General features: G+C 48.0%; 1 protein-coding gene across 1 annotated transcript in view; it reads left to right on the top strand.

The window, feature by feature from the left end:
* Nucleotides 1-12,263, top strand: part of LOC144129923 (uncharacterized) — a 43,560-nt gene extending 31,297 nt beyond the window's left edge. Inside the window, exons 13-16 of the mRNA XM_077663982.1 lie at nt 5,715-5,917; nt 6,632-6,846; nt 9,599-9,734; nt 11,627-12,263. Of these exons, the coding sequence (XP_077520108.1) occupies nt 5,715-5,917; nt 6,632-6,846; nt 9,599-9,734; nt 11,627-12,060 (988 nt within the window). The 3' untranslated portion in view covers nt 12,061-12,263. The remainder of the gene's footprint in view (nt 1-5,714; nt 5,918-6,631; nt 6,847-9,598; nt 9,735-11,626) is intronic.
* The last annotated feature ends 232 nt before the right edge of the window (nt 12,264-12,495 follow it).

Here is a 12,495-nt window from a genome sequence, read left to right as displayed (position 1 = left end):
CTGTCACAACATGTAGCTCGCGTCCATTTATTTCACAGCGTCTTCATGTACATCAGGCGACAAAATTTTATGCATATATAACCTAAACTGCGCAACGACAGGAAACAGAACAGACATACACGGAACGAGCGCTGGCTTTCAGCTACTTTATTGAAAATATGCCTCCTTCGTCACCAACTATGCACATCAGCAAAAAATTTTTGGCCGTCAAACGCGAAACCAGAATCATCTCATTGAACGCAGACATTTTATTTATCTGCCATATAAGTGTATCGAAACATTATTAACCCACTTAGAGCCACCTCTCACTTTCTCCGAAATTTCGAGAACTTCGCGAACCTTTTGTCCTTTGCGCAGCCGATTATCTTTCTTTCCTTGAGAATTTCAATGTTTTAGGCAGGAATTTTAAGAACTGTAGTGTTTTGACAAATGCTTTCCTCCTCTCTCATCACTTCTATGTCATGTTCGTAGCGCAGTTTGTTTTATATTGATGTAAGAACTAGCCACCATCGTACGCTCGTCGAAAAGTTTATGGAACACCGCTTTGTCGGATAAATTTTATTAATTTTCATCCGAGGTGTATTGCTTGAGACTTATTGGTGCAATGCGTAATTCGCACAATAAAAATTAGGCTGCGCGTGTCTTTCCCAGGATGCATAAATAGACAGCGATGAAATTCATTCATTTTGTTGATATTGCTTCCTTTAGGCTTTTGAATGCAGTGTACCAAAAGCTACGCTCCAGATTACTGCATGTAAAGCACTTCAAATACCACCGCGTCGCCAGAACAGTGCGTTGAACAAAAATAAACACAAAATGTCTGCAGACATTTGCATAAAGTGACGATAATGGCGCAGGTGGAAGTTTTCCGTTGTCTTGTTTAAGCCGATGACTTGACGGCAACTCGATCGGAAAGTAGAGAAAAAACGAAATTGCGAGATGTAGAGCAAACGTAGACATACGTACCCACGCAGAAGTTTTCGGAACTTGGAGGCAAGGAGAAAGCTTATAATTTCTTGACAGTCTGAGCACGCAGCCAAGAACGCCAGGGGGCGCTCTGAACTTTGCCTCCAAGCAACGAAGAAAATTGATGTTTTTTTCATGGATTTCTTGTTCCCGCAGAGAGGAAAAGAGAAAGAGAGATGTAGACAGCGGAGTCATCTGAAGTATTCAAAATGCTACCACAGGATTTTTCATCACTGTACCTTGTATAAGCGTCGTTCGAAGCGCATCGATTATTCTATAGTATACACGAACTGCACGCTTTAATAGAAAACATAGAAAACAGCGCTGACACGCTCATGTGATGAGGAAGTGTTTTGTGAGAGAAATGCAGAAAGATAAGGCTGCGGAAAATAGTAAAATAAAAAAAATTATGGCAACTTCTGTGGGCACATGTACATGTCACGAAAAAACTTCGCGTGCACTGAGCGCAACGTTCGCTGAAAGAAAACCGAAATTGAAAGCCTTCACCTTTTTCTTTCGTTACTGTATGGATGGCAGCGACCACACCAAATATCGCAAAAAAAAAATACATTCCAATATCAAAAGCATAAATCCGGCGCGTCACTCGCACACACTCTGATTCTGCCTAGGATATGCAAAAACCCAAGGCCCCGCGTCTCCTAAAGATTTGACTGCAAGTAACAAACGTACCGCACATCGAATGCAGGAAGTTTTAAACGCACCAACGGAGATCTCTGCTCTTCGTTACCGAATTCTCTATCTGCTTCTGTTTATTAAAACAAACACGCACACGAGCGCGCCCGCACGCACGCACACACACGCATGCAGACACACACGCATGCAGACACACACGCACACACAAACACACACACAGCGCGTACATGCACATGCAAATACACGAAAACACACTTCAGAAGCAAGTGTAGGCAGTATACACTTACGAGAAATGCAAAGGCCGCGAGGTGTTGATGAATAGGACGAAGGAAACAACTTGGCGGTGGTTTAGCTCTGGTTAAACCTGGAGTGACGCGATAGCTACAGATGGCCGAGTGAAACTTGGTCACGTGACCAACCACGTGACGAACCACGTGATCAGCCACGGCGCCGCGCCGTCGGTAACTGATTAGCACCACGTGACCAACCATGTGACAGCGTGGCGACGCAACCACAGGGTGGCTGCGCCGCCACGCTGAAGGCTCGAAATGATAGCGAAATGTAGCTATCGCTACAAAAATATCGCGCATCATCTAGACAGCGAAGGTTAGCAGGCCACCATGGGCAAATACAATGGAAAATCCTGCAGGGTGCAATGGCCTAAGTCTTCAAATTGCAAGTAGCAACTGACTAACGTTTGGAAGAGAACTTGCTGCTCTATTTTGCAGCTACAAACGTTTCAATAAACCCTCAAACTTTTTTCTTCGTATGAAGAACATCTAAAAAGCACCGAGAAAAAACAAACGAGGAGGTTCGGATCCGTCAAACAACGGTGCCGTGGTGTAGATCGCCACTGAGCATTGATAAGACGTTAAACTATCTAAGTAGGTGTAATATTTAGCTAATTTATGTCAAAAGCACCGACCGCGCAGACTCGACTCTGGCGCACCATCTGTATACCTGACAAGTAAGTACATGACCGCTTGATCGGACACTTTACGCATATGAAGGCTAATGAGCGTTTTCTCATCTCAAATCGAGTTCTACAACATCTGCCACCCCCCCCCCCCCCCCCTTCCACTTAACTGCACATTTCTCGCGCGAGGCAGCCGCCTTCGTCGCGTCCAATCAACACCGCGACGGTTCCGTAAGCGACACTCATGGGAAAAGCTGCGCCGTCAAGACGAAACCCAGTGTCGCGCCCATGCATGGTCGCGCCCTCTGCGCTTTCGGCTCCTAGGCGAGCTGTCAACTTCGTTTCGCGCCGATGTCGTCACGCAAGATTTAGCGCCCGCCGTTCTCCCGGGCCCGTGCGCCCGACGACAGACGCGCCAGAAGGCCGAGCAACATGCCCAGAAACACGACCGCTTCCAAGCGCCGGCATTACCAAAACTCGCTAAGCCGCGAGACGCTGCATGCAAGTCGGCGACAGCGGCATTCCCTGGTCACGTGTAAAAGTGTCTCGATATTCAGTACGGAAAGCCAGCAGCACGTGTCAACCAGTTATAGAAGCAATCCGCTTTTTGTGCCACCAATCGGCGCATGCGCTGTGCCCTAGCGGCGCATTCACGCGTGTGCGGCTCGTGAAAGCCGCATGGCGGCCGGCTGCGCTTATGGCTGAGTACTGGGGATTCAAGGGCGGCCTAGCTCGAGTTAAGACAGAGTGTTGTTGCAGGCATGTTTCTTCGCACGGAACACCAAGCGGTTGCGTCGCGGAGACAGGATCCAGATGCGAGCGCCGTTTAGTGTGGGCAAAGCTGGAGCCCCGCGAGCCTTAAGGAACAGGGCAGCTGGAAAAAAGAACACGCTCTGAATATGATTTCAGCCTTGCTGTAAATGACACTCGCAAGAGCACCCGACGCCACAGAAAGCCTGTATCCAAGCGCCTTGAAAACCAGTGAAGGAAGTTTCTTTAGGGAAGCTTCACTTCCTATAACGCAACCAAGGACCAGGTGTTTTTTTGTTTTTTCTCTCATCTGATGCCCTACTTCCATTGCGTGATCTGCAGTGCACTAACACTGGACTCCCGCCAATGGAAGGCTCCAAGTTCAGTCGGGCGCGGTTGACATACGATCCAACGCTGCACTAACAAAGTATCACATCGCGGTCTCGCATGATGTAGGATTTCTCAAATGCACTGCAGCTCGTTCAGTTTGTTTCCGCATAGCTTGAACGCCGCCTGGGTATGGTCAGCCATCATGATTTGAATAATGTAAATGATGCTACCAAATTCTTCGGTAAGGAGTTTTGTCGGCTTATCACTTACATTAACGTGGCTTTCCGCCGGGAAAGTGAGACAAGAAAATTGGAAGTTTTTTATTATATTTACAGTTTGCAACCATGAGCAGCGTTGTTTTCGCTTATAGTTGCGCATCCTCATCACGATGCCCACAGAAGCGGCCTTCTAGTATCGACACAAATAAGGCGGCGATCATATGAAACTTTTGCATAACGACGGTAAAGGACTGCTTACAAAACAATTCTGGACAAGAGCATTTTTCAACGGGAAGGAATTTATGAACTCAATTTTTTCATACATTTAAGATTTCACTATAACAATCAATTCATCCGCAGATGTCCTCTCGGCAGCCTTGCTTTTTTTTTCATTAGCGTTTTTGCTATATCGTCAAAAACGTTCTTCATTGCCTTTCTATGGCAGTCTTAACTGCTCGACGCAAGCGATGAAAAACTTAAAAAGATTTTTCTGCGTAACCGGGGAATGGATTATTACCTTCAATATTTCTATAACAGTGCTTATATTCCAATAAACAAAATTTTCCAATACTCAATTTCCAAAAAAGCTGGACTTGTTTGCAAACTGTGCGTTTTGGGATGCGTAATGTCCAAAATTGGATTTTATTGGTTGTTCTTCCTTGGTATAAAAAAAAACATAAAGGGCACCGGAAAAAAAATTGTGCTTAACAAAAATTCGTCAGACACGACAGTACGCCTCGTCGCTCAGTAGTAACTGGCTCTACTCTACTTACCATAATTTATTACAACTTGTCGCTCTTATTGCGTCAGCCAGCAAGGACAAAATGCAAGCAAAAAAGTCCTGGAACTCAAGGGCATCAAAACAGCAGGGAAATAAGGCGACGGAACTGAAGAAAACAGACACCCTTCACAATTACAGCTCGCAGTTCTTCCGCAATGGGAAGTTAACGCCTGTGGAGGTTTCGAAACCGAGATGGTACAGCAAAAGACGTGGCAACTTCCGCCCTTGCGAAAACTGACTTCCAGCTGGTAGAGCAGTAGGAAGCATAGCTAACAAGTCCCTGGTTTGCGTCACACTCTAAAGACGAGTATACTGCTCGTGCAGCTACACCCGTGTGGCTTGCGACCCACCCACATTCTGCACACACACAAAAAAAATGGACTTCATTCCACTATAAACGGTCGTTACCTTTCACTATACGCGAAGGGCGTATCACGTTTCGCTGCCGTGGCGGGGGTGTGTCTGGTGTCGTCACTGCAGATCTCGCAACGTGACCTCTCTTATATGCGACCGCGGCGCTCTGCGTATGGTTGAAAAAAGGGGCGTAGGCGGCTCGGCGAATCCAGAGCGTCGCAAGGAACACGGCCCCATGACGTCGCTGGGAGGCTCGCGTCTCGTCCGCATCGCCAGCCTGCGCCAAGCGCTGCAGGTCCTCTTTATCGGAGGTACGTATACGCACGACTCCCCTGAGTGTAGGTCGAGTGAGGCTGCCCATGTTCTTCGCTACTCTAGGCGTTTCCGCTCGGTATAAGCGTTATTTGTTCCCCGGTCTCTTCGCTTTTTGTGCTTGGCGATTCAGTAGTTGCTTTCGAAGGCAAATTCAGCGTATAACATTGCATTTTAGTTACGCAGAAACATAAGCTTACCAAGATGGTACCTGAGCTTACAAGGGGTTTAACAGACGTGTAAGATGATTGAACCCAGCGCAAAAGACACGCAAGTGAGCAGAGGAAGGAAAGACAAGGCACAAGTGCTGAACTGTCAACTAATGCTCACTGTTCTGACCTTTCGGTAAATATAAAGAAAGCGTCAACAAAGACTGGCACAGATATCCGATCATCAGCAGCAGTAATGAAGCGTAAATTTGTTCTGAGGAAAGTAAATGGCGCAGTAAATGTCTCATTTCTCGGTGGACACTTCAACCGCGCCGGGAGGGAAGGAGCGGATCACCCAGCTACCTTCCTTTCTCAATAAGCGTCACCATATTGTCAGCTGGGTATAATACGGTGGAAGCTATTGCAGAACAGGTTAGCAACAGTCCAGGGAGAAGGTTTTCGACATCTGCGTGTACACGATGGAAAGGTATGTACGCCGTCTCCCGGCGTGGGCCAAGTTAAAGTCGGCCTCCCACCTCAGCGCCTGTCATTTCACACAGTGCCAGTCGGACATAAAGGGTTAAGGGTCGGGAACAACTTACATCCTTTTTGAAAAATATGCCGGCCACTTTATCCCGTGACCATGCCTGTCATAGTGCACGTGACGGCATCCCAGTATCTTTCTGGACAGCTTACTGCAGCTCCAATGAAAAGACAGTGAAAAAGACACAGAAATGTCAAAACGCACGCCGAACCACGTGTGCGTCATTCTGGCAAAAGCTTATTGTAGTGCATGCGTCGTACATTTCTCTTTCATAACGTGCAACAGCAGTTTATTTTAAGAGTGCCGCAGGAGATTCAGTGCTTGCTCGATGAAGCATGTTCCACACTCCCAGTAACAGGTTGTTCGTGCAGCAGTGCAAGGAGTGGCGTGCAGCATCTCTTTTTTGATTGCGGAAGCACCGCGCAGGCTGGAATTACGGCACCGCAGCGAACGCACCGTTCATGCTACAGCCTCCACACCGGCCCCGCTGCCACTTTCTAAGAAAGGAAACATTTGCTAAAGTTGTCGCCCGACCTCCGCGACAAAGCGCTATTGCTTCCCCTTTTTGGCAAGGGGCCTGTGTGCTGTCCCACGACTTCCTCCAACCGCCAAGACCGCGAGTGTAAAATGGATTTGTCGGTGGCTCTGCCCACGCAGGCCTGCTGTTCCGTCCTGCGTCCGGACTGCGGCTGCTAAAGGTGAAGGCGCCCCCTACCGTGCTGTATGGAGGAAGCGCCAAGCTGGACTGCCAATACGACCTCGAGGCGGACTCCCTGTACGCCGCCAAGTGGTTCAAGGACGGGCAAGAGTTTTACCGGTACAGGCCTGCCGTCGGCGCCACGACCTTTCCCGTGCCTGGAATCAGCGTGAACGTGAGTGACGATTAAAGGCCTCCACGGGCCCTCGTGAACGCACACTGTCTACGGTAAGCGAGCACCTCTTTCAGGCAGGCTGCAGATATGACGCAGAGTACTAAGTGGTAATGTTCTGCCTATGTATTGTCCGCATTCCTGGCTATTGCGTGAAATTTCAAAAGACTGCTCTTTTGTGAACATGCAGTCAATAAAACGCGCCTTCCGATTTCATTGTAAGGAGGCTTTCTCATTGGATGCCCATTGCTGGCCCTTATACGTGATTACACTGACGCAAGCTTTATCTCAGAGGCGAAAATGCAACGTCCTTTCTTTGAGCCGCGCGCTTTCGTTGAGCCATGCTGGTTATTAAAGGACTCGACCTCGTTTTTATCTTCGCACCGTCTCCTCGCGAGACGGCTATTAGCGGCGCCCTTCGCTATACAGCTGGCGCCAATGCTGCTGACCCGACGAGCAGTGCCGTCCTCCAAACGACACGACGCCGCAGCCATCTCTCGCAGAGTTGTGGCCCTGGACTGTTTGTTCTCGACGGTCCTTGCCTCCCTGTCGTAAAATTCAGTTCTCGTCAAGCGAGTCATTCAGGGAACCTCAGGGCTACCTAGCTTGTCTGCGGCACCCTTCCGGCACCCGTCAAATGCTGAACATGAATTAAAATCGAAAAGTGTTATGAGCTACAGCGGGTTGAAGGGCATAATGTAAACTTGGCAGAACCACAACATTGACTTCCCATACCGGATGCTTCGAGTTCCGTACAGATTTCTTGCTATACTCTACAGTTATCACAGCAGCAAGTTGCTTGGTGTAAACAAACGCTGCATGAACCCTTTGCAAAACTCCCAGCTCAGTTTCCCTTAACGGCGAAATTCGTTTCACAATGGCGGCGCACCTGATCCTTAGCGAGAAATGCGCGCTTTTTTTTTTACACAGACATGTAAGGAGAGTTTAATGACAGCAGCGCCAGCTACCTCTTATGGGACGAAATTACGTGAGAAGTGACGACATAATACACAACAATACACAGCTACAACGCGCAATACACAAGGCGTACTCCTTGGGGATATACCTACCGCGCGCTGCAGCTGTGCACATAATATCCGTGTCAAAAACGCTGGCGAAACTCCCTGAGCATTCATGCGTGAGGCAAGCACGCGAGGGGACTATGTGCGCAAATGCTTGGAAGTGGTAGATGCCAACACTGCACCTAATATAACTGCCTCAAAGTTAAGCCGTGTCGCCATGGTGGAGGTGTCGCCACAGACGAAGAACTGACTAGGAAGTTCATACTGCTGTGCAAAAGGGACATGATTTCAATCATTTTTCCTCAGTTCTCAATTCTTTGTGCTTTCCTTCAGTTTAAACCCTACCTTGACAATGTAACAGTAAAGCACAGTGCTAGAGATGATTCGGCAAAGCCCCTTTCGTGCCGCCGCCCCCGCATGCCCGCCCGTTTTTGCTTGCAATTCCACTTCCTGGTTTCACAAAACCATTAGAGTGAGCCTTTCGAGAGAAAAGAAAAGAGGCCCTATTGATTTTAAATTGATCTCAATAAAATTAACTGGTATACGGACAAACAGTCATGTGTAATTGCACGATAGAGGAGGAAAGAACAGAACCTCCAACGATTAACACCTCAAGCACCAAATACGTATATATAAAGAATCCTACGTCACTCCAGCTGCCTCCCCCTTCTTCCCACCTCACCCGCTGAGAATCCACTGACATTCGACAAACGGAAATTAATTTCTTTCCCTGCTACGCCCCAGACCACGTGTCCGCTGTCAGCGGCAGCTACCCTCACAGTACACGCACACATTAGTTCTGCCCATGCGCCTGTCCAGCCATGAATGCGCCCGATTCCCGGCAGAGCTGGACTTTTTTTTTTCCGTTAAAACAATAAGGAGGCAGTAAAAAAGATTACAAGTAGGCATGCAATCCAGTTTGCTGCAGATAATAACAACCTGCGAGTGTAGGCATCGCCCGTCAGCTACAAGCAGAAGTGGGAGTCACTGTTCAAGGTCAGCCCAGCCTCCTGAAGAACCCGGACGGCACCACTGATGACCCTAAGCATATCCACAAAGCGTGCTTCACAGTGGTCTCAGAGCCGCGTAAGGGAGACCTCCTCCACGAGAATTGGATAAAGAGTGTCAATGCTGTAAGCTTTGTGGTCGCTGAGCTGAGGGTTCGATGGGCTAACGAAAGCAGTAGATCCTCCTGAAGTGCTTACGGCGGCATCCGTGTAAAGAATGCAACCATCCGGCAATGAACAAAGGGCGGCTCGAAACAGAGACGAGCTCAACTGTGCCTTCCTGCGGCGAGTAGGCTTGTTTGTTGTGAGCTTACAGTAGCTTAAGGAGGCTGCTGAGGTTGGAACGAAGGACGGAGCGATTCTTTTTATATTCTAGACCTTGCAACTCTCTGCTCTCCGCCAAACGTTGCATCCGCTCTTGGTGGCCCATATCACCAGCCCGGTGGGCAGCCATCTGGCCTCAACCCATCGACATAATAAATGGACCCGGGACGTTTATTAAGGTTCTCTATCATTTTCTTGCCAGCGAGACACGACTTAAATCGGTGTCCTATTCAAAGGAATGGTTTCTCACAAACGAGTTTCGCATTGTGTTTGACTATAGCGTGGTCTCACATTGAGGAGGATTAAGAGAACAACTTTATTTATTTAAGGTCGCAACTAGGGCGCATTGAAGACCGCTAACATTGTGCGTTTTCTTTTGTTTTCTACTACAACGCACCGCAGACATCGGAGTCTGTCGGGGCGACAGTCTACCTGCACAACCTGACTCTTCAAAGTTCCGGGCTCTACAACTGCGAGATATCGGCGCAGGAACCGTCGTTCCAGACAGTCATTGGCGTGAAGCAGATAAACGTCATAGGTGAGTCCAGCGCAGCCCTCACTCTTCTGAGCCCCAAGATTGCCTTGAAGTGCCGAAGAATCTATATAACATAAGCAGCTTCCGTAAGAGAGAGTGCTTAATCCCGACCGGCGTCGTACTCTTATTTTTTTTTTTCTGCACTAGTGCAACATCCTGGCTAGGACACACGAACTGTGGCAGCCTGATATAGGGGGAAAAGCCCCATAACCATCATCACCAATAACAACGAAGATAGCACGTGTGAACAAGAACCGGCACTAGTATTTGTAATAATAAATATGGCCACAACACGTCTCACAGAATGCGAAGGCGAATCCGTAGGCTATAAGAAGCCGACCGGTTTCCTTCACAGAATACTAGGATGCGCATACGGCTTGTAGCAAGTGACTAAAATTCAGCATATCATATACAATATAGTGTCTTCATATTATGGACTATTTGATTCCCGAGCAAGACTGTTCATAAATCGAGTCGTCCGTAACAACAAAATAAAAATGATCAGGAAAAGACACTAATATGATTACGGTATGATTCTGTGCACAGTGGTGGGCCGTGAACTCAAAATCTTGGCAGCTCCAAGTGCTAGTCGCCGTTATCTTTAACATAACTTGGTGCAGCTTGCAGCGCCATCTAGTCCATGAGACGCGTCGCGGCATCGCTCAGTGGGATGGCGCATCTCCTACTACGACTGTTCACATCCCACAAACCGCTTGTACATATCTGTGCCCAATCAGACGACCGCTGCTGAATGCGGTTTTAAATGTACCATTAGCCTTAGAGAGCGTTTTCCTCACGGCCATTCACACAGTATACGGCTAATAGTAATAAGGCGCGTCAGACAGCTTGACACTTTAAAGCATGAAATCACCAAAAAAAATAGGCTATTACTCAGCCATTTTCACTTTTCCACTGCTTTCGCTGGTGTCCTGCACTAAAAATATAGGAAAGAAAATATCTGGTTGGAACAGTCAAGATTTTTGTTATCGTTGCTGTTAATATTAACCCAACAAAAGTACACGGTCCCCAACGGGCTATGCACATTTCACCCATTTCTTTGTCCGGCAGTCAGTGTACCTATTAATGAGGCGCAAATACACTGAAAAAGATTGGTCCCCAGATGTCCATAATTCAAGTCGTCCATATTAACGGTGGTCTTATTAACTGGGCACGACTGTATGGCTAACAGAAGTAATAACTAAACACTTTTCTGATTATTTTTTAAGCTACAGCAGCTACACAGCTGTACTAATTGGCCAAGCTTAGACCAAGTTGTGCCGCTACCCTACCACAGCTGAGCACCTGAGAACCCATTAAGGTCAACAGGCCAAAGACCACGGGCACATTCTCATTGGTCCAGCAGGCTAACACGACGAATCGCGAAGTGATGACGTCATATACATTTTTTGCTACGACAGACTCGACTACTGCTGTGCCGTAAACCCTGCAAAAACTCCCTGGTAAAGGGCTGGGGAGTGGGCTCTCAATATAAGGCGCCCTGTGTTGTCACGTGGGCCCGGGCCCGCGTCGGCTTGGAAAACGTCTCGATGCACTTCGGTCACGGTCTTGAAGGCACGCGTGCTTATACCGCGGAGTCACGGCCAATCACTATACAATAAGGCTGATCGTTCAATGTGTACGCTAGCCATTAGCACCTAGAGCGCTTCCATTTGTTCCAGGCACCGTGCCCGTTATTTTATTTCGTCACACAACGCGACGCTGCTATGCCGAAGGCCGTTGTGGCATGAAAATCGCAAGCTAAGTATTTCGGACGAGCGTCGACCTTGTTTCGCATTTTATCCTCGGCTCAGCACAGAAGGCAGCAGCGCGCCCTCTGTCGCCAACAAATCCTGTTAGTCTGGCTCACAGCGCGCTCTTTTACGTTTTCACTACAGCCCTTCCGAAACATGGACCGCGCATCGAAGGTGCCAGAAGGAGATACAGGGCCACTGAAACGGTCAGCCTCAACTGCACGTCGGGAAAATCCAAGCCGGCGCCAGTTCTTCGGTGGTTCATCAACGGCGCGCTGGTGACCGACTCCAAGCATCAAAGCGACCTCACGACCGTGCAACACGCCGATGGCTTCGAAACGGTGTCCCGTAAACTTAGCTTTGTGGTGACAGACGATCTTTTTGATCAGAACGAAGACATCAAAGTGAAATGCGAAGTCAGTGTTCCAAATGTGTATGTGATGAGCGATGAAAAGGTACTGCTAGAAAAGCCGCAGGACGGAGTTATAGACACAAAGGACTTGGACGACGATTGCCTCTCCAAGATAATTTCTTTTATCGCGCGGCTCTGGATAAAGGAGAACGGCGGGGAAGATTAAAATATTAACCAGACCAACGCAGACACTCAAGCATGTGCATTCCCGTGGACACATATAGTGTAACATGTGCTGATTTCTATCTACTTGGTTGTTCCATTTACCCGAAGCTGTTGTTCATCCAAGTTCCTTCATCCATCCACAGCTGCCCATCAGCAAAATAAGTGTCAGTTCATAGATTCTTTTCAAGCGCTCTTGAATAAACTGCAGTGAACTCAATAACAAATCCAGAGTTATTTGTGCTCCTCTGCAGCGACGAGGGCATGGTGTTAAGCATTTTGCTCCCTTGGATCCCAACATAACAATGGCCGTAACAAAATCACGGTAATAACTTCACACTTTTATCCGTGCGGTCGTGCGCAATTAAACCGCATCAAAGATGATATATACGCAACGATGCTGAAATTCACTAGCCGTAGAGTAAAACATTGATAAAGC

This window comes from Amblyomma americanum, chromosome 4 (assembly GCF_052857255.1).
Source record: "Amblyomma americanum isolate KBUSLIRL-KWMA chromosome 4, ASM5285725v1, whole genome shotgun sequence".
Lineage (NCBI taxonomy): Eukaryota > Metazoa > Arthropoda > Arachnida > Ixodida > Ixodidae > Amblyomma > Amblyomma americanum.
The sequence above is the reverse complement of the archived record's forward strand: the minus strand, read 5'-3'. Positions and strand labels throughout refer to the sequence as shown.